This window comes from Prionailurus viverrinus, chromosome F1 (assembly GCF_022837055.1).
Source record: "Prionailurus viverrinus isolate Anna chromosome F1, UM_Priviv_1.0, whole genome shotgun sequence".
Taxonomy (NCBI): Eukaryota; Metazoa; Chordata; class Mammalia; order Carnivora; family Felidae; genus Prionailurus; species Prionailurus viverrinus.
This window is the reverse complement of record NC_062577.1, coordinates 67,078,569-67,106,553: the sequence shown is the minus strand read 5'-3', so window position 1 is coordinate 67,106,553 and position 27,985 is coordinate 67,078,569. Positions and strand designations below refer to the sequence as shown.

Sequence of the window (27,985 nt, the reverse complement as noted above, 5' to 3'; positions counted from 1 at the left end):
ACATATGAGACTGAGTTTTGAGGCAGAACACTAGAACTCACGGATGAATTGGATGTGGGGAGGGAGGGGAAGGAGGAGCGAGGGAAGAGACCGAGAAGACCACTCTGAGACCGAGTGGCTGGTGGGGGGAGGAGTTGGAGGGAAAACCAGGAGGCTGGTTTGGGACTGGCGTGTGGACATCCATGTGGACAGTCATCGCCTCAGCAGGGACTGGTGCGAGGCACGGAGGACACCCCAGGAGACATGACCGGCAAGGTGCCCTCCCTCCTGGAGCTCACCTTGTGGGGGTGAGAAGCCACGAACAATGAGTGAAGCACACAGTACTCCAGAAGCTAAAGTGCAATGTGGACAAATAAAGCCAGAAGGAGGAAGCGCCTGCACAGAGGTTCAGTTTTAAGGACAGTGTCCACGGAAAGCTCCACGGGAACAGCCACATTAAGCAAAGGCCTCAAGTAGAAGAGACGGGTCCCAGGGGAGAATGTGGGGAAGAGTGAGGGGAACGGGGAGCCACTGGCAGAGGAAGGACACGATCTGATTTACATTTGGAAAGAATCGCGCTGGACACCTGGGTGGCTCAGACTTCAGCTCAGGTCAGGATCTCGCACAGGCTCGAGCCCCGCATGGGGCTCTGTGCTGACAGCTCAGAGCCTGGAGCCTGTTCGCATTCTGTCTCTCTCTCTCTCTCTCAAACATAAGCATAAAAAAAAGAGGAAAGCATCACTCTGGCTGCTGTATGAGTATATGAGTATGTAACACAGGCGTCGCCCCCGTCTGTGGGGAGTGTTTCAAGATCCCCGTGGCAAGGCCGGAACCCGAAACTGCTGGTAGCACCCAACACTACACGCTGTGTGTTCGTATATGTGCATAACCCGTGATAAAGTCTAGGTCACACATCAGGCTCGTGGGAGATGAACGGGGTGAGCTGAGGAGGTGGATGGCGTGTGGACTCGGGACCCGCCGTGAGGCTGCCCTGACCTCTGACCTCACACCTTCTGAGCACTGGCTGCTGGCAGGTAACTGACAGCGGGGAGAGCAAAGCCACAGATAAGAACTGCTGTATACGTCCCTCTACAGGCGCAGGCGGTGGGGACCCTGGGGGCTCAGTAGGTTAAGTGTCCAACTTTGGCTCAAGTCAAGACCTCACAGGTCGCGGGCTCCAGCCCCGCGTGGGGCTCGCTGCTTCAGATCCTCTGCCTCTCTCTCTGCACCTCCCCCGCTCGTGCGTGCTCGTTCTCTCTCTCTCTCTGTCTTTCTCTCTCTCTGAAAAATAAATAAATACTTTTTTGAAAAATGAAATAGAGGGGCAGGGGAGAGGCTGGGAAATAATTAGAAAACTATTTCAGAAATCCGAGTGAGGGACGGAGGATCTACAATGGATGTGGCTGCAGTGGAGGGGGAGAGACGTGAATGGTGCCGGATGCATTTTGAAGGTAGAACTAGCAGGATACCAAGACAGACTAGATGCGGGATGTGACGTGTAGAAGGGAACCCAGGACACTCCGCGCTTCTGTCCCGAGAAGTGGGAGGGGCAGGGCAGGGCACAGGGAGGCCCGCAGGAGTGCGGGCTGGGACATCTGAAGCTCGAGCCGCCCTTCAGACAGGACCCGTTCTCTTCTCGCTCCGGCTCTAACCCTTGACAAGCTCATGGGCACCCAGCACCTTACAGGACTCACTAGCCCTCTGTGTTTAGGCTTCTTTATACACCGGGGGGGTTCCCGCTTGCTTGCTGCTGCTGTCTCTCCAGGGAGACTACAGGCTCCGCATGGGCAGAGACAGAGGAGTGCCTGGCGTGCAGGGAGCACCCAGTAAGTCCGCGTTGACCTCACGAATGAGTCTCCACTGTCACCACCCTCGTCCCGGGGACAAGTGTAGTTGAGAGCAACAGCGTGGAATCAGAATGCCTGGGTGCCACCACTTACTGCTCTAGGGTCTCTGGCAAGCGGTGCAGTTCCTCTGAGCCTTGGTTTTCTCGTCTACAAAATAGAGAAAGCAGAAGCACTCGCTGCGTTGGGCTGTGGGGATTAGGGAGTTAATACATGCAAAATACTCAGAACAGCACCTGGTATAGAATAAGTAGTTGGTAAAAATTAGCTATTATTTGTCAAAAATTACCGCCTCACTGGTGTCCCTGCATCCACCCTGCCCTTCTCCCTTAATCTCTTCCATATTGCAGACTGAGATTATTCAAAATGCAGCTCTGATCACATCACATGCTCAAGTGCACAGACACGCATACTCACATCACTGAAAAAACCATTCAGTGGCTGCCGATCGTTGACATGCTCCCTAAGTCCTGTGCACATCTCCAGCCTTGCCTTGCATCTCTGTCCATTTTGCACACTTTCCCTCAGAAACTCAGGCTCATCACGCTCCTTCCTGCCACAGGGCCTTTGCATGTGACAGTCCCTCTGGGAAGCCCGTCTCCCCTCAGTTCTGCCCTTTGTCTGTCCTGCTCATCTTGCACATTTCAGCTCAAGCATGGCTTCCACAGGGTGCTCCCCACTCCCAGGCTGTCATGTTTCTTTGCTAAAAATTACCACAAGCGTGATCCTCCCGAAGTTACCCACACTTGTAATTATCCATTTGTTTGTGTGATCATGTGGTTATTTGCTGTCCTCCCCTCTAAACTGAAAGCCTGTAAAATCAGGAAACACCTCTGTTCCTACTGTCTCTGCTTCATGTCTACAATGTCCGCCGCATACAAGATACTGTATTCTGAATGAATGAATGAATGAATGAATGGGTCTGCAGCAGAAGCGACCACTGCCAACATACAGGGGCACTCTTGGCCCTTCATAATTACTGGGGCCAAGACGCCGACAAGAGTGTCTGCCCTTTGGGTGGTCCCCACAGAAGTTAGTAAAAGATGGGGTCTCTGGTGACCAGCGGTGTGAGTATGCGTGTGTGTGCACCTGTGCACGTGATCAGAGCTGCATTTTGGACGGTCTCAGTCTGCAGTACGGAAGAGGTTAAGAGAGAAGGGCAGGGTGGATGCAGTCACAAGTCTGCCAGTAACCAGAAGCGTGTCCTGCCTAAGTCGTGTCCCTTAGTTGAGCCTTCATGTCTTCACCTGTAAAACGTGGATCCAGATTCCCATATCACAGGGTTGTCAGGAGGACCCAATGAGCCTCGGATAAGAAAGTGTTTTTTAAAACTCTTAACATTGGGGCGCCTGGGTGCCTCAGTCGGTTAAACATCTGACTCTTGATTTCAGCTCAGGTCACGATCTCATGGTTTGTGGGATTGAGCCCTGATTCTTCCTGTCTCTCTGCCCCCCCAACTCTCAAAACAAGTAAACTTAAAAAATAAAATAAAAAAAAACTTTTAACATTAAACAAGATGAAAAATTTGTTTCATTTTTCAAAGGAACTTTACCAGGAATATGAATGAAAAGAAAAACCAAATGCACAAGGAGGTACAAAAGTTGACATCGGTCAGCTCCTTGCCCTAATGTGACAAGATAATCCAGGATCTCACCTACAGGTGGATTTGAGGGGCACAATTTATTGGGCACCCACCACCTCAGTGTCAAGTGGTTTAGACGCAAGACCCGGCCACTGTGAGACCCCAGACAGAGGGACCCATCTCAGCCCAACTCCGGGACTCCCAAAGAAACCTGCTTCTGTCCCCACACTCCCTGGGGCTGAGGGGGCCTCCAGCTGGGCTGTCTGGTCCTGCAGAGGCTGCTCCTGCCCTCTGGGGCCTCTCTGGCCCCCACCGAACCTCAGCACCCACCTCAGAGTCAGGACTCAGGCTCAGACCCCTAGACCTGGGGTCACACACGTGGTGCTTGTTTTCATGTGTCCTAAAGTCTCAGGGAGTGGTTTCCAGACACTGGCCAGGGGCAGTGAAGGGAGCATAACCCCTTCTCTCAAAGAAGCGAGAGTGGGTCCTGGGGAACAGGGCCGGGATTGGCCCCCAGCCCCCAGCTCTCTCCGGCGTCTGACCTGGAGGTGACACTTGCATTCCTCCCCTTGGAAGGAAGGATGGAAATGTCGAGTGGGTGGGAGGGGATGGGCACAGGCAGAAAGCGAGGCAGGAAGGGCCATTGTATTCTAAGCTGTCTTGGGATTTTCATGACACCCCACACCTGGGACTTCCACCAACCTCATTCCTGCTCTACCCAGAGTCTCTCTGCCCCCTTTCCCCCCACAGGGTCTGCCCCTCTCTTGCCTCCATCCCAGCTGGCTCAGGTCTCCTCCCGAGCACCCCACACCCGACCTCAAGTGCCGTGGCCGCTCCCTGAAGCAGCGGTCTGTGGTCACAGGCTTCTCTTCTGTGCTCCCTGAGGGAACTTGGAAAACAGCTGTGTGCTGTCTTGTGTGTATTTTAAGCGGACAGCTGAGATGTTTTGTCATCAGTTTCAATCATTACAGAGGGTATACTTTCTGAAAAGTTTTAGATGTTGTGACATTTTAAAATAAAACCGCTAAGACTGTTAAATATGTGTTCAATGAAATCTAAACAGCATACTGGTTTGATACCCTCCATTGGCTCTCTATACACACATAGTAGAACTAGACAGAAGATCAGTAAGGAGACACACACACTCGGACAGCGCCATCTACCACTGGGCCCACCAGACTCACACAGAACACCCCACACACAGCAGCAGGACAAACATTGTCCTCAAGCACACGTAGAACGTTCTTCAGGGCAGATCACACGTCAGGCCACAAAACAATTAAGGAGATCGGAATCGTACCAAATGTCTTTTCCAATGACAAAGGAGTAAAACGAGAAACCAATAGCAGCAGGAAAACCAGACAATCCACAAATGTATAGAAACTGAATGACCAACGAGCCAAAGAAGAAATCACAAAGGGACTTAGAAAATACCTCAAGACGAATACAAATGAAAACACAGAGAGGGGCGCCTGGGTGGCTCAGTCAGTTGAGAGTCCAACTTTGGCTCAGGTCATGGTCTCACAGTTTGTGAGTTCAAGCCCCGGGTCGGGCTCCGTGCTGACAGCTCAGAGCCTGGAGCCTGTTTCCGATTCTGTGTCTCCCTCTCTCTCTGCCCCTCCCCCACTCACGCTCTGTCTCTCTCTGTCTCTCAAAAATAAATAAATGTAAAAAAAGAAAATTTTTTTAAAGGTCAACAAAATTGGCAAATCCTTATCTATATTAACTAAGAGAAAAAAGAAGGCTCAAATTGCTAAAATCAGAAATGAGACAGGAGACATGACCACTAATGCCAAACAGGACATAAGGGATCGTAAGATACTACCATGAACAGTTACACACCAACGAATTGGACAACCCAGAAGAAATGGATAAATTCCTAGAAACACCTACCTAGAAACCTACCAAGACTGAATCATGAAGAAATAGAAAATCTAAACAGACCTATAACTTGTAAGGAATCGGTAATCAAAAACCTCCCAACAAAGAAAGACCCGGGACCAGATAGCTTCACTGGAGAATTCTACCAAACATTTATTTTTATTTTTTTTATTTATTTTTCAACGTTTACTCATTTTTGAGAGACACAGAAAGACAGAGCATGAGCATGGAAGGACCAGAGAGAGGGAGACACAGAATCGGAAACAAGCTCCAGGCTCTGAGCTGTCAGCACAGAGCCCGACGCGGGGCTCGAACTCACGGACCGAGAGATCATGACCTGAGCCGAAGTTGGACGCTTAACCGACTGAAACAACCAGGTGCCCCTCTACCAAACATTTAAAGAAAATTAATGCCGGGGCCCCTGGGTGGACTCAGTCGGTTAAGCGGCCAACTTCGGCTCAGGTCATGATCTCTCGGTCCGTGAGTTCAAGCCCCACGTCGGGCTCTGTGCTGACAGCTCAGAGCCTGGAGCTTGTTTCAGATTCTGTGTCTCCCTCTCTCTGACCCTCCCCTGTTCATGCTCTGTCTCTCACTGTCTCAAAAATAAATAAAACATTAAAAAAAAATAAAGAAAATTAATGCCAATCCTTTCCAAACTCCTCCAAAAAATTGAAGAGAAAAAAACACTTCCAAACTCATTTTATAAGGCTAGAATTACCCTGATACCAAACTAAGACAAAGACACTACAAGAAAAGTACATATCGATATCCCTGACGAATATTAACACAAAAATCCTCAACAAAATACTAGCAAATTAAATTCAACAGCACATTAAAAGACTCATACACCATGACCAATTGGGATTTATCCCTGGGACTCAAGGATAGTTCAACACTCAAAAATCAATGAATATAATACACCACATTAACAGAATGAAAGAAAAAAGCACATGATCATCACAATCACAGAAAAAAAATTGGACAAAATTCAACACTTTTTCATGATAAATACTCAATAAACGAGAAAAAGAAGGAACGTACCTCAACATAGTAAGGGCCATACATGAAAACACAGCTAACATCACACTCAACAGTAAAAAAACTGAGAGCTTTTCCTCTAAGCTCAGGAACAGTGCAAGGACACATCCCTCACCACTTTGTTTCAACAAAGCACTGGAAGTCCTGGCTACAGCAATTAGGCAATGAAAGGAAATAAAAGACGTCCAAATGGGAAAGAAAGAAGTAGAGTCACCTCTGTTTCCAGACGTGATCTTATATGTGCAAAACCCTAAAGACACTGTTAGAACTAACACATTCAACAAAGTTGCAGGGACAGAATCAACACTCAAAGATCAGTTGTGTTTCTACACACCAGCAGTGAAAAGTCCAGAAAAGGAAATTAAGAAAATAATCTCATTTACAGCATCATCAAAAAGAATAATAAACTTAGAAATTAACCAAGCAGGCAAAAGACTTGCACACTGAAAACTACAAAACAGTACTGAAACACAGAAGAGACAAATAAGTGAAAAGAAGCCCTGTGCTCATGGATTGGAAGACTTAATATCATTAAAATATCTACCTCACCCAAAGCGATCTACAGATTCAACACAATCCCTATCAAAATCCTAAAGGTGTGGGGTTTTTTGCACAAATAGAAAAAAACTATCCTAAAGTTCATATGGAATCTCAAAGGACCCAGGTAGCATAAAAAACCTTGAGAAAGAGGAACAAGGCTGGAGGCCTCACACACCCTGATTTCAAAATACGTTACAAAGCTACAGTAATCAAAACAGTGTGGAACTGGCATAAAGACAGACATACAGACCAATGGAGCAGAATGAAAGGCCCAGAAATAAAGCCTCGCTTATTTGGTTGAATGATTTTCAACAAGGGCGCCAAGAGTACACAAGGGGGAAGGGCAGTGTCTTTATCAAACGGTGCTGGGAAAACTGGACACCCGCACACAAAAAGAATGGAGTGGGACCCAGACCTCACACCACACACAAAAATTAATTCAAAATGGATTCAAAACCTAAACATAAGACCTGAAACCATAAAACTCCTAGAAGAGAACACAAGGGGAAATTCTCATGATATTGTAAGGGGCAATGACTTCTTGGATATGACACCAAAAGCAGGTAACAAAAGCAAAAATAGACAAATGGGATTACATCAAACGTTAAAACTTCTGCAGGGCAGAGGAAACCACAGGGTGAAAAGGTAGCCTACGAGAGGTGAGAAATATGTGTAAACCATACGTTGGACAAGGGTTAGTAGCAAGAATACACAGGGGGGCGCCCGGCTGGCTCAGTCGGTAGAGTGTGCCACGACACTTGATCTTGGGGTTGTGAGTTCAAGCCCCACGCTGGATGCAGAAATTACTTAATTTTTTTTTTTTAATTTAGACAATAAAATAAGAAAATAAAATCTTTTTTAAAAAGAATGCATAGGGGCGCCTGGGTGGCTCAGTCGGTTAAGCATCCGACTTCAGCTCAGGTCACGATCTCGCGGTCCGTGAGTTCGAGCCCCGCATCGGGCTCTGGGCTAATGGCTCAGAGCCTGGAGCCTGCTTCCAATTCTGTGTCTCCCTCTCTCTCTGCCCCTCCCCCGTTCATGCTCTGTCTCTCTCTCTCTCTCTGTCTCAAAAATAAATAAACGTTTAAAAAAAATTTTTTAAATAAAATACAATAAAATATTTTTAAATATAAAAAATAAAATAAACTTCACAGAGTTGTTAAGGATTAAATAAGACAACACTTACAAAGTGGTTAGCATGAAAAAAGAGGTGGGGGGGGGCGCCTGGGTGGCTCAGTCAGTTAAGCATGTGACTTCAGCTCAGGTCGTGATCTCACGGTTCGTGAGTTCGAGCCCTGCGTCTGGCTCTGTGCTGACAGCTCGGAGCCTGGAACCCGCTTCCGATTCTGTGTCTCCCTCTCATTCTGCCCCTTGCCCACTCACGCTCTGCGTGAAAAAAAAAAAAAAAAAAAAAGGAGACGCTGTCTCGCGCAACAACAGAGATAAACCATGAGGACATTACAATAAGTGACACAAGCTGATCATACAAGGACAAATATGGCATGATTCCACCTATCTGAGGCACCTGAAGTACCCAAACGCATAGAAACAGAAAGCGCAAGGGTGGTTGCCAGGGGCTGAGGGGTTTGTTGCTGGGGGGGTAGCGAGTTCCAGTCCTGCGAGATGAACGAGGTCTCGAGACACGCTGTGCAACAACGTGCAGGTGGCAACACCGTGAGGTACACCCGGTTGTTGAGGGTAAAATTATACCACGTGATTTCACCACAATAAAGTGTATGTTAGAAGGCACCCCAAAGAAGTGTGAGCAAGTTGTCCCCTGTTTAGTCTGGGCGGCACAGCGACCCTCAGGACAGGGGACGCCGTCCGCTTTTAACTGGGGGGGGTCACTGCGAAGGGAGGTGAGGACACAGACTGCTCACCACCTTGACCACAGGCCTGTCCTGAAGCAGATTACCTTACAAACCTGAGGATCTATAAATGCAGTTCAATGAAACTGCCTGTGCATCTTTTGAAAACAAATCTGAAACTGTGGAGTGCCCCGTCCGAGGCTGGAATCGACCCCACAGACGGGGCTCCTGCTTGCCTCCGGCCTTCCCAAGGGGACAGGTGCTGTGTCTCCACAGCAGGGGCTCCCTCAGGGCAAGAACAGGGAGAAGCCAGCACTGTCCCCTCCAGCAGCAACAGGCTGCCACTTCCCTTCGCCCTCGCAGTCCAGCTCCGGCCTCACCCAGCCCTGTTTCCTCCACGCCTGCTTCCCCATCCCACAGACTTCTCCGGGTGTTAGGTAAGCTGCTGACGGCGGCTCAGGACCCCGGCACTGCTCACGACGCCAGGCCGAAGACTCACGGCCTCTCTCTCGTGGAAATGCAAAGAGGCCTAACGGGACCCACTGTGCGCCTGGAAGTGGAGTCTGAGTCTGGGTCGTGGGGATGAGGGCCCAGAGACGGTGACGCACGCACGGCCTCTGGCCCCTCACGGAGGGAGAGGGAGGCTGCTGCTGGCCCAGGGCTGCCGGCCGCTGCTGGCAGGCGGTGGGGGGGGGGGGGGGGGGGGGCGGAATTCCAGGCACTGGGGTTTCTTTCTTTCTCTCTGCCCTTGGGGTCTCTTGAGGTGAGATTCCCCCTTACCTCAGGGTCCCAGGGCAAAGACCACCAAGGAATGAGGAGGTTCCACGGAATGGAAAGGTTTCAATGAATGTCACAAAGGGACTGGGTGAGGGGGTACAAACTCCAAATCCAGCCTTTATTGCCACCGCATCAGTGGTGAGCAGGAGCGGGGGTGGGGGCAGCCCTGCTCGACTGTTCCCTGACCCACAGTCCCTGGAAATCTTCTGTCCCCAGCACACAGGCTGAGAGAAAGAGGAGAGGCCTCTGCTCCTGCTTCCGGGGGGGGCAGGGAGACCCCAAGCAGAGGTCAGGAGACACCCAGCATCAGGCAGAGCATCAGACGCTGGAGGGGTTGGTGGACTGAGCAGGAAACTCGCGGGGACCCCAAGCAGCCCTGAAGCCTCACAGAGGGGCCCCCGGGGCCTGCTGGCTCCAGGGACTAAGACCCTTTGGGAGGCACCCCCAGACCACGACACTCTGGAGGGGCCCATTCCCCTGTTCAGCAGGAGGCGTGCAGGGAGGAGCGAGGAGGGGGGCCTGGGTGGGTGGAGGAGGCTGCGGGGAGCCCGGGAAGAGCACCAGGGGCTGGGCGTGGAGGGGCGGTGGGAGGGGTCCTCTAGCTGCCGCTCTGCTGCTCCTGCTGGCGGATAAGATTGGCGATGGGGCCCGTGATGCCGCCTATCAAGGTCCAGTACTCGTCAAAGCTGATGCGCCCATCGTGGTTGGCGTCCAGGTTCTGGATGAGCTTGTCAGCAGCCTTCCGGTTACCTGTATCCTGGAGAGGAATTTTGGGGGGGGGGGGGGGGGGGTGGTCAGCGGTGGGGAGGGCGGCAGCCACACACAGTCCCAGGACCTCCCTGGTCAGGCCTCGGCACCCCAAGAGGACCGGGGCCTGGGCGGTGGTGAGACGCTGGTTCAGGGGGTCACTCTGAAAAGACAGAGGCCGCAGTGGGGAAGGACACCACACGAGGATCAAGACTGGGGGGTGCTGGTGGGTAGGCAGGGCCCTTAGGCGAGGGGACCTCACCGTCAGCATATGGTTAAGCTCTTTCTGAAGCATCTTCCGGAAGCTGCTTTTGCTGATCTTGTTCTTGACCAGACTGTGTTTAGACACGTATTTGTAGAAGTTTTCCACCAGGACCACGACGGCCTTCTCCAGCTCTGTGTAGCAGTCTGCCATCTCACTGCCTCACTCCTCGCGGGGCCTGGGCGAAGAGGGCAGGTGAGGAGACCCCACAGGCCAAATTCGGGGCCCCCTGCCCTCATCCTCCTCCTGGGCCCCTGGGCTGGCGGGTCCTGGGGGGGGGGGGGGGGGGGAGGCGGCACCAGGGTAAGCCTGGAGTCAGAACAGTGTGGCTGCTCTGATACAGGTGCTCGCCAGCCCAACTGCCCAGGCAGGTTCTCCAGGCCCTGCCCCAGCCCCAGGCACTGGGCCTGTCAGAGCCCCAGTGAGAGCAGGAGGCTCCCATGGGAAGGGGGCAGAAGAGGGGCCCACCCCTCTGCTGTCTCCACAGCTGACCCACCCAGGGCCCCTGCCCAGGGAGCGCGCACAGCTAGAAACTGCTCGGGTGAGGCAAAGGGGCTGGGAGGCCGACAGCTATATCCCCCAGCCCCAGCATTGCCTGAGACCCCCGCCCCAGGCCACAAAGCAGGAATCTAGGCCCTCCCGAGTCCCTCCGGCCAGGCACCAGGGCAGGTTCTGCAGGAGCCCAGGCCATGGTTGTCCCTCTCTGGGGAAGGACAATGCACTCCCCCATGGAGCCAGACTTTCGGCAGGCCCCCGCCACACCCTGCTAGCCTGCCCTCCCTCATACCCACCTGGAAACACACAGCAGGACTCGAGGACCCCCCCACCCCATTACCTAAAGAGGAGCCAAGCCTGCTTTTGCCCCAGCTGGAGACACAGCTGCAGCCAGCCAAAGGCCACACGCGTCACCCCCTCACCCAGGACAAAAGGCACTCACAGTCCAAGCGGATACAGCCTTCTGAATAACAGGATATGAGGGGAGCAGGCGGGTCTATTCTGTCAGTCGCCGCCCATGCCCAGAGCCCCCCCAAGTGAACCCCGGGCAAATGAGCCTCCCCTCCCGCCCCCAAGCCCAGGAATGAGCTACAGCCAGCCTGCCCGTTCGGTCCTGGCAAGGGAAGGTGGACACAGCCTCCGTCCGGGCCTGAACATCCTGTGGCGAAACTCGGAAGACAGGTCGGCTTGGCCGGGCCTTGCCACAGCCCCGGCCCCTGCCCCCAGCACTCTGCTCCCCGGGTCCCACAGATGCCAGCCGACAGTAACAGGGCTCATAACTGCTGTGGGTCTGCTCTCCCCTAACCCTCTCCTTCCTTGAGGCAAGGACAGTGTTTCTTACATGCAACCATTGCGTTTACTGAACCAAAGGACACGACTCATTGACTTGAGGGCCATTTTTTAAAATCCTAGGTAAACGCAAGCTCCCGGCTTTTAATTTCTGCACCTCCCTCACCTGCACTGTCTGGTCCAACGGCTTCCTTAAGACAGATGTTCTATAACATTCTACCTCCTTCCAGCCCTGCTACCAGGTATCCAGTGACCCTGACCACCCTTCCAAGTTATTTCTTTTACGAGGCTCTTTCTGAAGGAAGGGTGTGACCCGGAGGGACTAGACCCTAATGTAGGAAGGAAGGAGGATAGAGAGAGAGGAGCAGGCTGGGGCGTCTCCGACGGGAAACCTGCCCTTCCCTCCCTGCCTCACCTGCCTGGCCACTCTGCTCTTCACACAGAAGGATAAAATATGGAACCAGGGCTACAGGAAACCACGTTCTTTCCCCTGTGCTCTTCGTTTATTAAGTGTGTGACTGTGAGGCTCAATGTTCCTGCAAACACCCTAATACTCACAAGTGAGAAGTGAGGAAGGAAAAAAGTTCCAATCCATGAAACTGTTCTCTGCTGCCCTTGACTGGAGAGTGCTCCAGACCCAGGGCCAGAACCCTGGATTCCGAAAGCTGCACCCACTTCAGCAAGGACTCAGCCAAGCCTACTCCCAACCAACTTTGGGAGTGGGAAAAGGGTTCAGAGAACCACCCCCCCCCCCCCAACCCTTAACCATCCCAGACCTGTTCCCTAAGTGAGGAACCCTGCGGGGAAATAGTCCCCGAGAGGAAAGAGAAAGAAATGGGGCTGGGGTGCTGTGCCTCTGCCCCTCCCCCTGACCCACCCACCCTCCTCACCACGTGTCTTCTTAGAATGTTGTCTCTCTGACCAGGGGAGCCTCCTCCGGCCCTCCTCGATCCAGGTCCCAGCCCCCACCTGGCCTCTGGCTGCCTGCCTCAACAGCCCAGGTTCTCAGTCCCCAGTAATCCACCCCCCACCTTCTTGGAGATAACCATCTGGATAAGCGCTTTTCCAAAGCTTTTTCTGAAGGAAGGATGTCAGAGGGGGCTAGTCAGGTGTCATTAGCCTCCTCCTCCCTCCTTCCCCTGGGGGCCAGGAGACAGGCTCTGCCACCACACCCACCCACAGGCACCTGCTCCTCCCTCCGACCAGGCCCAACCAGGCGGGAGGGTCAAGCTGTCCCGTGAGCCTCTCCTAGGAAGGGTTGGCAGGAGGTAGGTCCTGGCCTGAGAGCTGGTGGGGTGGACATGTATATTAGAGCCTTCCCCAAAAGTGGGGGTTGGGGGACCACTTGTCCTCCAAAGGGCCCTCCCACCAGGAGCCCCCAGCCCTCCCCTAGTGTTTTCCTGGTCTCTTCCTTGGCTGACTCATCCTGGAGCAACCGAGAGGCCCCGCCCCCATCCCCCGCCCACCTCAGCCCAGTTTGCCGACTTCTCCCAAAACCTCCAGGGCCCTGAGCCTTGCCCCTGGATCTTCGCCCCTGTAACCCCACCGCCCCACCCCAAGCCCCTTCAGTCTGGAGCCCTGAACACCCAGCACAGTCCCCCCAGTCCACCTTCTCTTCCCACCACACTCCCTCCGCTGGAATCCCGAACTGTTTCCAGGTGTTGTGAGACCTCCCTGAACTTCTGTGCCTCCTGGCCACCGTCCTCTCTGGAGTCTGGCCTGCCCCCAAGCCTACATTCGGCCTTCTCTGTGTCCCTTCCATCGACCTCAAACTTGTTTCCTCACTCCTCATCATTCATTTCCTGATTCATTCACTGATTCATTCATTCACTGAACTGGTTTTCTTGCTCACCCACTCCCTTGATTCACTCATTGGCCCCAACTGCCTTCAACATGCAGGGAAGGTGGCATCTGAACTGGGCCGGTAACTTGTCACTCTATTTGCAAGGCTGTTTCAAACTGAAGTCTCACCCAAGTGCCCCTGCCTCACAGGACTCACTGCCTGGAATTCACACATCCGCCCACCCGCTCCTGCTGGACAGGACAGGGTGTGCCCCTCTGGAACATTTTCCAGACAAGTGGGGTCGGACTGAGGTGTGGACACTCACACACACTGCGGGCCCTGGCCTCACCGACAGCCACCCCTCTCTTTACCAGCTGCGAGGAAGGCTGAGCCCCACTGGTCTGCACCTCCGGAGCTCCCTCCCGAAGCACCCCTGCCCTATCGGGCTGGGCACAGGCAGACGGTGCAGGTGGCCCTGCCAGGCAAAGCCAATCAAGCCACAGCCTGCCTGGGTCCTGAAGTGGAAACAAGCCTCCGGCGCCTGCCTCCTCTCACAGGGCCCTTCCCGGTTCCTCCTGGACCCCATCACCTCCCAAGACACAGATCCCAGAGCCGGCTCGTGAGGCCCACATCCAGGTCTGACCACCCCCAACCGCCACCAAACACGCATTTGCCCTTTTTCTGTTAAGGGAGGGTCGGAGCAGCTGCGACAGAGCTCCTGAGCTCTCTGCCCCGTGGCCCAGGCCCTGGAGAAGAGCCCAGTCAGCGGCTGGGTTGGGGAGAGGGGGGTCTCGCCACCCCGTCCACCCCTCTGAAGGCCTCCCCACCTCCCAACCCCACCGAAGTCTCCATTCCCAAACCAGCCTGCGGGAAAGTTAAAAATTAACAGACCCTTCCAGCCCGGTCTCTAGCAGGGCCCCCTCCCCAGGCCCTCCTCACCGCCCCCTTCCCCGGGGGCCCCCCACGCCTGCAGGACCTCTCTGGCAGCCCCAGACCTCCCAGGACAGGCCTGGGGTGCTCACCTGCCTCCCAGGACTGCCTCCTCTCCAGCAGGGCTCTGGGGCCTGGACTCAGGCACCGCCAAGCGGCTCCCCACTCAGCCGGCCCAGGACTCCTCCCCGCTTCGCTCCCAGAATCTGTCCCACTCTGGCCGTGCCTGGCGGAGCTGGCTCGGTGGGGAGGTAGTGACTGAGCTCCCTCTGACTTGGCCCTGGGGTTGGGCCCTTGTTAAAGGGATACACACCTTTTTTAACACCCCTCCACCCCCACCCCAGAGGGAGTGGTGGAAGCTGGCAACCCCACAACCCCACCCTGCTGGCCCTGCAGGGCCTGAGCAGAACCCAGTCAATGGAGAAAGAAAGGGGTGTCACCTGCCCTGCTCACCTGGGTCACTGGGAGCCCAGTTTCAGGGCCCCCAACAGACGATTTCAGTTAGCATTCCAGGCCAGCCTGGCTGACCACAGACTCCTCCTTGCTGCTAGGGTTTCAGGAGTAATGCCTGATTTCTGTGGGCCCCAGTCAGAAGGCAGCAGCAGAACCTGGCCCCTGGTCTCCGTCTCCCCGTTCAGACCACCAGGAGCTGACGCCCATTCCTAGGACCTGTCATGTGCAGCAGAGGATTCTTCTGCACCCCTCCAGCCCTTCCCCAGTACACCCAAGGAAACTGGCCAGTCAACATGTGGAGGCGGCAGCTGAAAGTAGAGGGGACCCACCCGTCCACTCCGACAAGGGAGACTCCAGCTTGGGGCACTCACTCTGTGTCAAGCTCTCTGCTAAGCACTTCCCGTGATGTGTCCATTATCCTCCTAACAAATCTGATTTATTTCAGAGATATTAATACCCCATTCGACAGATGAGCAAACTGATACTCTGAGAGCATGCCCAACACTCCAGAGATGGTAAGTGGCAGGGCTGGCTTCAAACCCAGGCGGGTCAGCCTGTTTCTCAGCCCCACGTTTCCCTTGCTGCCGGTCGCCCAGGGAACACCTGGGGTCATAACTGTCTGGGGTCTTAACTGTCTCCCCAGGTGAGCACACATACCCTCTCCTCCTGGCAGAGGACCAGCCCCTTGGCAAAGAAGAGCCTGTCCTCCAGAGAGGACCAGCTCTCCAAACTCTGGGGCCTGGCACCCATCCTCGACCCAAATCCATTCACTTCTGCCGCAGCCACTGCGGCCCCACATGCCCTGTGCCACCAAGGGCTCTGCCACTCACCCAACCACCCCTTGCCCGTGGACTGAGGTAGGGCAGGTATCCAGTCAAGACAGCATCTTTCACTTTTTCCGTTTTTTTTATTAATCACATGTTACAAAACAACCATCATTCTTTAAATACCCAAGCACCCAGCTGGTCCTCTCCCAAAGTCACCCCCTCCTCAGCCTCCCCTCTCCAGCCTGCTCTCTCTCTTCCCCTGCCCTAGCCCAGGGACAGAGTCCTGGAAAGAGGCTGGGGCAGAGCTGTAAGAAGGAAGGCGTAGCACTGGACAGAAGTTATCATTTGGGTTGGGGAAGAGATAAGGAAGGCTAGGTTCTCAGAGACTCTTTTTAGTACCAAATATCAGCCCCATTCCCCACCTTCTTCTTCAAATCATATCCAGTAGCCCAGTTCCTCTTTGACCTTCCCCGCAACCAAATTACTTGGCCCTTAGCCCATCCTTATCCCTCCAGCATCTCGCCACATCCATCCCTGGGCCCAACCCATCCCCTGAGCCTCCCTCTGGTGGGGACTCATGGAGTTCCACGGAGCTCCCAAGGATGAAGTACACAGAGACCCCTGGGAAGGCTCACTAAGGACTTGAACCTTGCAGAGGCGAGGCAGGTGCAGACTGGGGAATAGTGTGGTGGTGGTGGTGGTGGTGGTGGTGGTGGTGGTGGAGAGGCGTTTCTAGGCCCACGGTCTCTAAGGTCCCCTTTCCCCAACATCCCCCCAAGAATTCCAGAAGAAGATTTTCAACTCCCCCGGACAGGGCTCTCCAGCTTCACGCTCCTGGCTGCTTCTCCAATCAGCTCCCAGAAACTCCCAAACTCCAGTTTAGAGTCGTTACAGCTGCCCAAGTTGGCGATTTTCTCTTCGAGGCCGCAATTGCTCTGAGGGGAGGGAAGACACCATAGCTCAGGGAGGCAGCACCCTTTGATCCTCCTGCCGCACCCCTGCCCAGGGGCAGGAGGCGGGACCTGTGCCTACCTGGCACTGGCAGTTGGGAAGGGCTGGGGTTGCTAGTGCCAGGGGCCGTGTGGGTGGGGCCTTGGAGACCCAGAGGGGAAATCAGGGCGCTGCCTGGGCGGGCCGCTCCCTCAGTACCGGCATGAGGTGGGGCAGCTGCTGGCTGACCAGGTCCCGTAGCTCGGAGGGGGTCAGCGTCTCCTTGCCACCCTCCACAGAGTACTGGTGGAAGTTCTTGATGAGGGTCTCAATGGCCCTCTCCACGTCACTGAATTCCTGGGCATCCTGAGGGCAGGGGACATCACTCATGTCAGGGAGGCTATGTCCACCCTAGGACACCCTACCGCCCTAAGGCCCTCAAGGCCAATAGGGCAGAAGAAAGCTGGGAGGCACAGAGGCTCCCACCCACTCCAGAGCCCGGCATCCAACCCCCTTCCCCCCACTGGCCCCTGCCCTGCCTGAGCCACAAGTTGGGCAAGGCTTCCACCCTGTCACCCCCCAGCCCCCACCCAGGGCAGGTCCCAGCATGCGGCAGACTCTCTCTTCCCAGGAGGGTTCCTTGTGTATCACCCCTGTTGGTACGAGAGAAGAGTCTGGGTCTCCCGAGCAAGGTCTAGAGTGCGGGGCAAGGCCAAGAAGAGGGGACACAGACCCTCAGGGTCGGGGAGTGGAGCATGGAAACAGAAAGTCCAGGCACGAATGGGCCCACCTCAGCATTGGCTGACCGACACTGCCCCATGGTGACCGGTGTACTCGTCCCGGTGAGAGCGCTGTTGTCCCACAGCAGGCCTCAGAGGAGCCGATGGCTCATGATCTGCCTGGAAGGAGGAAGACTGAGGGCAGGGGATGGCTCAGCATATCTTTCTCAACTGTCCCCTCTGGCTGTACCCTCAATATTCTGTTCCTTGCTCAGGGGGTCGGAGCCAACTCCACACAAGACCTGGTTCCTGTGAAGGATCCAGAAGCTGAGATCACAGCCCCCAGACCCCCCTATTCAGAGGGAATCCCTTGGGCCTCACCTTAGATCAATCTTCCCAGTTCTTCCCACCATTCTCCTCTGCTACACACACACATACACACACACACACACACACACACATCATCATCATCATCATCATCATTGTCCAGGACCTGGCCCCTTGCCCTTCTCCTGGCAGGCCAGGGTAGAATAGGCTACTTGTGTCCTCTGGACAGGGGCAGCCCTTTGGGTGAAAAGGCCTATGTCTCCTTACCTGCTGGCAGCTGCTGGGACCGGACGCTAGGAGTCAGCTCACCTGAGCTCAGCTCTTATACTTGGGGGCAGGGAGGGAAGGCAGAGGGCTGGGCCTCATCCCTAAGCCACCCCTGCTATTGCAGCAGCCTGGGCTGTGAGCCAGCCCTGTCGGCCCCACCCCCCATTGGCCAGAGCCCCGAGAGCCTCCCCACTCTGCCATTGGAGGGAACCCTTGGAGGCTGGGGCTGGGTGGCCTCTGGCCCCAGACCAGCAAGCAGAGTCAAGGCAAGAGAAAGGGAAGGGGAGGCTGGGGAAGGCAGAAGGGGGCCTTGGCAAGACTGTGGGGTCGAGCCTGGGAAGAAAGGCCTGGAGGAATTGAAGTGGAGGGGCTTTGAGTCAACATCAGGAAAGAAGGAAAAGCAGAGACTGATCAAGGCAGGGCTTGTGGTCCGGAGACATGTGAGTTGAGAGAGGTCCCCAGAGACCTCTCTGTCCTTTGATGTCTCCCTCTCCCTCTCTCTCTCTCTCTCTCTCTCTCATACACACACACACACACACACACACACACTCACTCACTCACATTCCTCCCACCAGGGCCAATTTGGGTAGTGACACCAAGCCTGCAGTTCCCATGGCCAACAGGTGAGGAAGGAGCCAGAGAAGGGCAGCCTGGCAGAGGGGCCACACTGAGTGTTGTCCTGACCCCCTTGGGGCTCCCCTCAGCCAGCATGCACAGCATGTGTGCGCCAGCATGTGTGAGGCCCAGGTGAATGATGTGGCTGTTAACGACCTCTCCAAACTGGTTGGGCTGCCTACTCCTCCCTCCCCCAGAACCCCATGCCTTCCTGAACCCAACTCCCCCAATCCAGTGCGGGGGATGACATCCCAGGAAGCCTCGGCACACCCCGAGGGACCTCCTCACCTGACGGGGAGATGACGGGGAGAGGAAGGGAGAGCGGCAGTAGAGGAGGTGGTGTGGGCCAAGGCAAGGATGAGGCGGGACCCAAAGCTCAAGTGTGTCTCCCAATGCCCCTCCCGGTGTCTCCTCCTAGGCCTCCCCTGCACTTCTGGCCTCAATCGAGTGCATCTAAAAGCGTCTCTCCATGAAGAAGCCCTCCCTAGAGTACCCCACTCTGTGTTCCTCTGAGAGCTCTCTGAGGGTCTCTCAATCTGAGGGCTTCTCCAGGAGTGCCTCAACCAGGGGTCCCTCTGAAGAGTTTCTCGTCAAGTCTCTCCTAGAGTCTCTGGTTTGGGGGAAGCCCCCTGTGAGACCCACTCTGGAATGTCTCAGCCAAATGGCCCCTCAGTGCCAGCCTAGGGGTCCTTCTGAGGTCTCTCAGTCTGAGGGCACTTAGATGGAAGGTCTCAACCTGGGAACCTTCCTTGGTGTGCTGTGGGGAGGTTGTCTCAGCCTGAAGGTTCCTCAGGAGTAATGGCTGTCCCAGAGGGACACCAGGCATCGGCAGTGACAGCTGCGGGGAGGCGGTGCCTGCTGGGCTGCCCCACCCCTGCCCCCTCTGGTGGCGGGCGGTTCAAACCGCAAGCCCCTCAAGCCAAGAAGGGTGGGGAGAGGGGCACCCATCCCACAGTCTTCGTACCGGAACCTTGTGTCCATTCTTCTGCTTCACCCCTGCTATGGAGGGAGGGAGGGAGGAGAAGAGGGCCCAGTGGTCCCACACCACCCATCCGGAGAGGATCCCAGTTCGTCACAGAGGCTCTGGAATTTCAACCCAGTTCCACCTCTTCTTGTCTGCGAACTTCTCTAAAATCTGTTTCCTCATCTTCAATACAGAACTTAAAAACAGTACCTTTCCTCAAAGGGCTGTGAGAATCAACTCACAAAGACACTGCAGGAAAAGTGTTTAGTACTGTGCCTGGCACACAGCAAGTCCTCAACACAAGTTCACTGCTACCATTATCGTCCAATGACACAAACCCCGGGTAAAAGAAAAGTGTAAACTGAGACCATGCCCCTGGGCCCCAGGAGGCACCTGGTGGAGTAAGAGTCACTTCGCCTGCCCCAGATGTCTGTTCTCTTCCTTTCATATATTTATTCATCAACCATTTGTTTATTTATTTATTTATTTATTTACTTATTTATTTTGAGAGAGAGAGAGAGAGAGAGAGAGAGAGAGAGAGAGAACCCCAAGCAGACTCCACACTGTCAGCACAGACCCTGATGCAGGGCTCAAATACGCAAACCATGGGATCATGACCTGAGCCGAAGTCCAGAGTCAGACGTTCGCTCGACTGACAGAGCCACCCAGGAGCCCCTCCTCAACCATTAATTTATTGAGCACCTCCCCGGTACAAGACCTGGTGCTCGATGCTGCAGAATGATATTCAAAGATGAGTGACATCCCTGGTCTACAAAGAGCTCAAAATTTTTGGACCCACTCTCAGACCACCTCCTCTCAAGAGAAGAAAGCAGGGTAGGGTGGGAACAAGAAACATTTGTGTTTCAAGGAGGAAGCTATATTGGGGGGAGTGGGGTTTTGCCTGGCCAGCCTGGCCCTATCCTGGTCAGGGGCTTTATTTCTTCCGGATCTCCAGGGCCTTCTCCTTCCGGATCTCCTTGGCCAGCTCCCCTATCAGTCTCCAGTACTCATGGAACTTGAGCTCGGAGTCCTGATTCACATCCAAGCTCTCCATCTTCTCATCTAAGGAGTCCACATCCTGAGGAGACATCAACAGGAAACGTGGGGTGAGAAAAGAGAGTTCCTGAGATAGGGAGAGAGGAAAGAACTGCTAATGTCCATTCTCTTCATCTAGGACCTGCCCCAGGCGTTCAGGACGAGGCTGCAGCCCCGGAACAGTGCCGCCAGGGGTCTGGCAGTTACTAACCTCTCCAAACTGGTTAGGCTCCAAGGGCAGCAGCAGAGGGAGTAGAGGGCTTGACTTGTAGTGTTTGCCAGCATGCAAATACTCCCACCGTGGCCGATTATGGACCACAACCATGAAGTCACCGAACACAGAGCTGGGAAGAGGTGCACACAATGAACTGTTGCCTACAGGTAAGATGGGCTCCGGCACACCACGGCACTTGGGATTTGCTCAAGAATGCTCAGGGAACCCATGCAGGCCATCCTCAGAGCCTTCTCAGGCCACCTTCTTCCTTCACAGAAAGCTAGGGAAACTCACAGTCCTAAGCCACTCATTTGTATAACCCTAACGTAGTCTCATTCTTTCCAGGTCGGTTATTAGCCTGGTGGATCAGGCAAATGGCAAAGACATGGGGTATCTGGTTTTCTGCAGGGTCTTTGACAACGCCTCTCATGACAGGCCTGTGACATCAAAGGATACTGTAAACTGAACCCATGATCAAAGGGTCTGTTGCTAGATGAACGATCACAACCAAAACATAAGCTGTTGAACAATGGATCAATGTCAAACTAGAGAAGGGCGCCACGGGCAGAGCCCAATACTCAATATTTTAATCAATGTGTGAATGAAGGCAGAGAAGTCTTACCAAATCTACAGAAGGCACGAAGCTAAAGCTCATTCGTAGAAAAGCTAAGAAAGACCTTTTAAAAAGCCACATTCATGCTTAATCGTAAAATACTTACAAGCATTACCAGTGGAAGGCAAGATGCCCAGTGTAACATTATATTGGGAGGGGAAAAAACATACAATTAATCAAGAGAAAGAAATGAAAGGTATAAGTACTAGGAAAGAAAAGGAAAATCCACCTCTTACTATATTAGCAATTATATAATTGCTAATTATAAAAGGAAAAACCAAAAGAGTGATAACAGCTAACATTTCAACAGTTGTAAGCACTTAATAGTGCCGACTGTTCCAAGCCTTATGCTAAATGCTTTACATGCCTTATTCCATTTATTTTTTTTTATTTTTATTTTTTAAATATGGAATGCTTCACAAATTTGCGTATTATCCTTGCACAGGGGCCGTGCTAATCTTCTCTGTATTGTTCCAATTTTAGTATATGTTGTGCCGAAGCAAGCACAATGCCTTACTCCATTTAATCTTCATGACCTGCTAAAATGAAAGGGACCTTGTCCATCTTGTTCACCATTGTAACCCAAAGCCTACGACAGCATCAGGACAGGACATAATAGGTGCTCAATAAATATTGACCGAATAAATGCAAGACCAATGCAATGAGGAAGGTATTATTATGAGTCCATTTCACAGATAAGAAGTTAAGGCTCATGGGGCATCTGACTGGCTCAGCCAGTTAAGTGTCGACTTCGGCTCGGGTCATGATCTCACAGTTTGTGGGTTCGAGCCCTATGTCTGGCTCTGTGCTAACAGTTCAGAGCCAGGAGCCTGCTCTTGATTCTGTGTTTCCCTCTCTCTCTCTCTGCCCCTCCCCTGCTGATGCTCTGTCTGTCTCTCTCTCTCTCTCAAAAATAAATAAACATTAAAATAAATTTTTTAATTAAGAAAAATAAATTAAGGCTCAGAAAGATTAAATAACCAAAGATGACAAGCTAGAATCTGCATTTGAACCTAGATTGTCTGACTTAAAGCTTATGCTCTCATTCACTACTCTCTATTTCTTTCCCCTTTTTAAAAAACTATTAGAGGGGTGCCTGGGTGGATCAGTCGGTTGAATGTCTGACTTCAGCTCAGGTCATGATCTTGCGGTTTATGAGTTCGAGCCCCGCGTCGGGCTCTCTGCTGTCAGCACAAACCCCGCTTTGGATCCTCTGTCTCCCTCCCCCTCTGCACCTCCCCTGTTTGTACTCTATCTCTCTCTAAAAACTAAATAAACATATAAAATTTAGAAAAAGAAAATCTCTTTAATGAAAGAAATAAACAAGCAGTTCACAGAATAAGGATTATGCATATCTGTCAAAAATATTTTTTAATATTCCATCTCACTCAGAATTTTAAAAGTATAAATCGGAACAAGATATCATTTTCACAGATTCGCAAAAATTAAAAGTCTGATAAGACCCAATTTAGGCAAGGACGTGAGTAAACAGGCATTCGCATGCACTGGTGGCCTTGAAGCCTGATGACAACCTTGCTGGGAGGCAAACTGGAACTATCTATAAAAAAGAAAAACAGGGGCGCCTGGGTGGCGCAGTCGGTTAAGCGTCCGACTTCAGCCAGGTCACGATCTCGCGGTCTGGGAGTTCGAGCCCCGCGTCGGGCTCTGGGCTGATGGCTCAGAGCCTGGAGCCTGTTTCCGATTCTGTGTCTCCCTCTCTCTCTGCCCCTCCCCCGTTCATGCTCTGTCTCTCTCTGTCCCAAAAATAAATAAACATTGAAAAAAAAATTAAAAAAGAAAAACAAACATGCCTTTTGACCTAATATTTCTACTGGCAGACATTTACCCTATAGGTATTTTCCCTCAAGTATGTAAAGATATATAAACAAGGATGTTTGCAAAAGGGAAAAAATGGACACAAGAAATGTCCATCAACAGAAAATTCGCCACGTAAATTTGTGTTAGTCTACATACCATTACATACAGTGCATCGTTTTCTTCAAATGGGAAATATCCTTTATGCACTGTTACATTTTATTTATTTATTTTTAATTTTTTTAATGTTTACTTATTTTTGAGACAGAGAGAGACAGAGCACGAACGGGGGAGGGTCAGAGAGAGAGGGAGACACAGAATCCAAGGCAGGCTCCGGGCTCCAAGCTGTCAGCACAGAGCCCGACGCGGGGCTCGAACTCACAGAGGGCGAGATCATGACCTGAGCTGAAGTCCGAAGCTCAACCGACTGAGCCACCCAGGCGCCCCGCACTGTTACATTTTAAAAAGGCATTTGTAGAACAGTAGGTAAGATGTTATTTATTCATTTACTCACTCAACAAAAATTCTTACTTTTTTACAATTTCACTCACTCGGTATTTTGCCGAGCACCTACCAGAAGTCAGACACTGCTCTAAGTGCTGGAGATAAAACAGTGAGCAGATTCCTTTCCTTCATGGGACGCACACCCTTGGTAAATGTAAGTGTGTGATGGAAGTCAGGTTGTGATAGGTGTATTCCGGAAGAAAATAAAAGAGGGTAAAGGAATAAAGCACAAGGGAGGTGGTCTTTGCCCTCAGAAGTGAGGGGAGGCCATGATGGGGATTTGCCATTTGAGCAGAAATCTGGGTTCAGCGAAGAATAAGCCTGGCAGATGCCTGAGGAATGAGCATTTGGGGCCAGGAGAGCCCAGAGTATAAATAACCCTTGCTGCTTTTGATTTTTGCAGAGATGGAAGGCATAGCTGGAGAGGGTTACAGAGTCAAGAAAGGGTGTTTTTTCTTTTTTTAAGATGGGAGACATTACAATATATTGGAAAACTGACCAGAACAATCTGGTAGAGAGGGAGAATTGATGATGCGAGGGAGAGGAGGAACCGAAAAAGTAGAGATTTTAGCTGCTGAGGAGGAATGGAGTCCGGCAGCATAGGAGGGCTTGGCCTCAGGGGCAGAGACAGATGCTTCAGGGAGCAGGAAGGAAGGCAGGGTACATGCTGACCTTTGGTAGACTTGGGAGGCAGTACAAAGAAGTTTCCTGATGGCTGTTATTTGTCTGAGAACGTTTCTCAGTGAGAGGGAGACTGTGGAAAGAGGGGCTGGAGCTTGAGGAGGGAGGAAAAGTTGTGCAATTACCATCTGAAAGAGCGGGTCAATGAACCAACTGGGGAAATGTAGCAGAACTGGCAGGCTGTGCCAAGAGTCCCCTTGGAGTCCGCGGTCACAGATTTAAAGACAGACAAGTCAACATTGTGTGTCAGCTATCCTTCAATTTAAAAAATAATATTGATAGGGGCACCTGGTGGCTCAATCGGCTGAGCGTCTGATTTTGGCTCAGGTCACAATCTCGCTGTTGGAGAGCTCGAGCCCCACGCCAGGCTCTGTGCTGACAGCTTGGAGCCTGGACCCTGGAGCCTGATTCTGATTCTGTGTCTCGCTCTCTCTCTGCCCCTGACCCGCTCGTGCTCTGTCTCTGTCTCTCTCAAAAATAAACATTAATTTTTTTTAATTTTTTAAATAATATTAGTAAAAATGACAGAGTCTGACAAGTAACATGGCAACATCTTTTCATCCAGCCAGATGCAGCTACACGAAAGTGCAGACACAGAAAGGCAGGTAGACTGGTGGACTGATTGATTGATTTTTTTCTTTTCCTCTGAGAGTGGAAATTTTGCTTTATTTTGGATCTGAGAAAGAATGGTAGATTTGACCATCAAGCTAATGAACATGAAATGCTGGACTTAACCTGGGTTGGGATTCTGCCAAAAAACCAGGACAGAGAGGAACAGAATCAAGGGTGGGCCGTGACCGGGGGACTGATTTCCATGCTAAGCCTTACAGCCCAGCTGAGTGAGGAGGGACTGCGGACATGAGGGACATGTGGAAGGACAGGTGACAAGGTCCGAAGACTGAAGGTCCTGGTGGAGTCCAGGAAGGGCTGGAGTGGAGGAACAGAACTGGAACAGCAGGAGATGATGCTCTGAGAAAGGACACCGAGATTTGGGAGGTGGGGCATTATTCTGGTAATGACAAGATCTGAAGCAACAGAGAGGGCTGCTCAGAAGCAGGACGGAGTCTTTGGAAGCGAGGGGTTGAAGTCCCTGAAAGGCCCAGGTGTTGCATGAATGGTCTGTGTGCACACTGCAAAAGCAGCGATGGGAAGAAAAACATCAAGGCAGGAGCTGCAGAGTTACAAGGGATTCAGGAAGGAGCGGGGCAGGTGGCACAGGAGCTTCCCAGAAGCTGCACGTCTTAGGAAGAGGAAGAAACTGAGATCTGGAAGCAGTCACCAAAAGCAAAGGGGTCACTTCCTGCATTTCCAGGCCCAAGGGGAGTTGGGTTTGGAGGAAAAACCAGTCAGTATCTGACAGGGCTCTGGGGAACACTGCACCTTGAGTGGTGTCTCATTTCCTGAGAGAAGAGAAAGGGAAGGAGCCGAGAAGTCTAAGAATGTAGGGAATTTTGCAGATGATGCACTGAGTCTCCAAAACTCGCTTGTGATTTTGCTTTTTTATCCATATTCACACCCTCCTACGTGCCTGTGAATTCTCAGCAGGGATGAAACAGAAACTGTTAACAGACTGGGATGATGAGGCAACTCAGAGTGGATGAAATTTAAATCCCTACTCTGTCCAGTGAGTAGGAGAGAAGGAATGACCTTACCAGGCACATTATTGAGGGGATTCCCAGAGGGGGTGAGAAGCAATCATGGATTACTTACAGGTCTCTCCTACTCTGAGATCTATCTCTGCATGAATTTGACTGTGCTTTTATTGTTCACGCACCCCTTTCTACATACAGCTGAGCCTCAATTTCCAAATACGTGAAGTGAGGAGTTTGGACTGTTTTGTCTTGGCCTCCTTCCAGCTCTGATGGTCTGTAACTCTCCTGGAAGCCACCTCTGGGTCCACCCCTGTGTTGGGGAAATGAGACCAGAAAGGCACAGAGCATACTCGAGAACCCAACAGCATTGTCTGATGGGAACACAAAGCCCAATGACACACTTGCACTCACACTGACACAGTGTTACCTAGTTACACACACACACACACACACACACACACACACACACACACACACACCCCAGAATCCTTTACACATGTAGTCACCCACACCCTTGTCCACCAAATACCTGGGGTCACACGATCAGGCCCAGAATATCACCCTGCCTCATATACCTGGCGTCTGGCAGCCACTGTCCCCCAAAGTCTCAGGCCCAGAGACCCCCACCTACCTTGAGCAAGTGAGGCAGCTGCTGAGTGACCAGTTCCTTAAACTCATTGATGCTGAGGCTGCCCTTGCGGCCCTCCTGCCCTGCAAAGGTGAAGAAGGTGGTGACCACTGTCTCGATGGCCGCCTCCAGCTCAGTCAGCGGCTCGGCTGCCATCAGGACCCTGGAGGACAGGGAAGAGAGAAAGGGAGAGTCAGACTAGGCCAGCCTGTCCCAGTCCACAGGGAACCTTCCCGGGCAGGTGGGAGGGGACAGGGATGGGGCCTGGGGCAGGGGGCCAGGAAACAGCTCAGTGCAGGCAGAGGAAGAGGTGTGTGCTTCCAGAAACCCCATCCTCTCCAGGTCTGAGCTGGGTGGTGCTTTCCAAGTGTCTGTGTCCTAGAGCCCCCTCCGTGCTGGTCTCAAAGTCTCCAGACTCCTCTGAGAGGAGGCACTTTGGTCCCTAGGGCCCTGTCTCGGAGGTTCAGCCGGCCCCCAGGGGTCATGAGGCCGGCTGTTTTCCAAAGCTTGTTTGTACAGGGACCCGGCCCGCCCACACGCCCCGGGCTGTGTCGCGGGCGGGGTGGCCGGGGTCAGGCCTGCGGTCGGGCCGCGGGGACCCCGCCGGGCAGGGGCAGGCGGCGCAGGGCCGAGCCCGCCGCTCCCCCTAGCGAGGACGGCGGCCGGGCGCCCCCAAACCCTCCCGCACCCCGGTCCGAGCTGGCTCGGGGACGGGCCCGTGAGCCCCACGACAGAGAGGCGCCCGACTCCCCAGGGTGGGGATCCGGGACTCACCGCGGCGGGGGAGAGGCGGCAGCGCCCCAGCCCAGCCCCAAGGTGTCCGCTTCTGCCCGGATCCCGGAGGGAGGAGACCGCCCAGGCCCGCCTCCCGCCTCCTGCCTCCCGCCGCCGCCCCCACCCCCACCCCCTGCACTCGGGCGGGGTCCCGGGGTCCCCCAGCCCACCCGGCCTACGCGCGCGCCCCGGGACCCCTGCCGTCCCACCACCACCCCCCACCACGTCCACTCTGGAGCTGAGAGACCCCACAGAGAGCCCCTCCGGAGGGGAGGATCCTGAACAGGACCCTGCAGCCCCAGACCCCCAAGAGGCTCCCACGGAGGCGGGGCAGAGTGGGGCGGGGGTCCGGCCGAGACCTCCGTGCAGGAGGCCCCGGACTGAAATCTGTCAGCGGGGAGTGAGACTAAAAGTCCCAGGATTAAATGATTCACGGAGGGTTAGGACCCCTCGCTGAGACCCCCTCGGCGGGATCCTCCCCTGTGCTGCCGTGCTGCACGCAGCGGTGGTGAGAGGCCTCTCCGTGACCCTCCCAGGACCTTTCCCACCTCCCTGGGGCCCAGGAGCCGGGGGAGGCGCCCGAGGCTGGAAAAGAGGACACAGGGCGGCCTGTTCCAGCCCTGGAGACAGAG

General features: G+C 53.4%; 3 protein-coding genes and 1 non-coding gene across 11 annotated transcripts; all 4 read right to left on the bottom strand.

The window, feature by feature from the left end:
• Nucleotides 1-9,538: 9,538 nt before the first annotated feature.
• S100A16 (S100 calcium binding protein A16) lies at nucleotides 9,539-14,738 on the bottom strand. Of its 4 annotated transcripts, none has more exons than XM_047841443.1 (3): nucleotides 14,548-14,738; nucleotides 10,459-10,727; nucleotides 9,539-10,206 (listed from the first exon to the last, which is right to left on the bottom strand). In XM_047841443.1, exons 2-3 carry the CDS (start codon nucleotides 10,609-10,611, stop codon nucleotides 10,048-10,050), a joined length of 312 nt encoding a protein of 103 aa, XP_047697399.1. In that variant the 5' UTR covers nucleotides 10,612-10,727; nucleotides 14,548-14,738; the 3' UTR covers nucleotides 9,539-10,047. The 4 variants fall into 4 exon arrangements, with proteins under 4 accessions (XP_047697399.1, XP_047697396.1, XP_047697398.1 ...); XM_047841440.1 differs by having other exon boundaries at nucleotides 10,459-10,636; nucleotides 14,548-14,736; XM_047841442.1 differs by lacking the exon at nucleotides 14,548-14,738 and adding an exon at nucleotides 11,294-11,426 and having other exon boundaries at nucleotides 10,459-10,636.
• A 1,092-nt stretch (nucleotides 14,739-15,830) lies between these two features.
• Nucleotides 15,831-18,020, bottom strand: S100A14 (S100 calcium binding protein A14). Of its 3 annotated transcripts, none has more exons than XM_047841437.1 (4): nucleotides 17,919-18,020; nucleotides 17,396-17,504; nucleotides 16,825-16,971; nucleotides 15,831-16,610 (listed from the first exon to the last, which is right to left on the bottom strand). In XM_047841437.1, exons 2-4 carry the CDS (start codon nucleotides 17,423-17,425, stop codon nucleotides 16,473-16,475), a joined length of 315 nt encoding a protein of 104 aa, XP_047697393.1. In that variant the 5' UTR covers nucleotides 17,426-17,504; nucleotides 17,919-18,020; the 3' UTR covers nucleotides 15,831-16,472. The 3 variants fall into 3 exon arrangements, with proteins under 3 accessions (XP_047697393.1, XP_047697394.1, XP_047697395.1); XM_047841438.1 differs by having other exon boundaries at nucleotides 17,396-17,519; nucleotides 17,919-18,017; XM_047841439.1 differs by lacking the exon at nucleotides 17,919-18,020 and having other exon boundaries at nucleotides 17,396-17,908.
• A 2,150-nt stretch (nucleotides 18,021-20,170) lies between these two features.
• S100A13 (S100 calcium binding protein A13) lies at nucleotides 20,171-27,926 on the bottom strand. 3 transcript variants are annotated; one of them, XM_047841446.1, is made up of 3 exons: nucleotides 27,902-27,926; nucleotides 26,583-26,742; nucleotides 20,171-20,575 (listed from the first exon to the last, which is right to left on the bottom strand). In XM_047841446.1, the coding sequence occupies exons 2-3, from the start codon at nucleotides 26,733-26,735 to the stop codon at nucleotides 20,432-20,434; spliced, it is 297 nt and encodes a 98-aa protein (XP_047697402.1). In that variant the 5' UTR covers nucleotides 26,736-26,742; nucleotides 27,902-27,926; the 3' UTR covers nucleotides 20,171-20,431. The 3 variants fall into 3 exon arrangements, with proteins under 3 accessions (XP_047697402.1, XP_047697400.1, XP_047697401.1); XM_047841444.1 differs by lacking the exon at nucleotides 27,902-27,926 and adding an exon at nucleotides 27,354-27,448; XM_047841445.1 differs by lacking the exon at nucleotides 27,902-27,926 and adding an exon at nucleotides 27,268-27,326.
• LOC125155914 (U6 spliceosomal RNA) lies at nucleotides 21,760-21,864 on the bottom strand. The gene has a single exon (XR_007148422.1). It is a non-coding gene; the product is annotated as a U6 spliceosomal RNA (small nuclear RNA).
• Nucleotides 27,927-27,985: the final 59 nt, after the last annotated feature.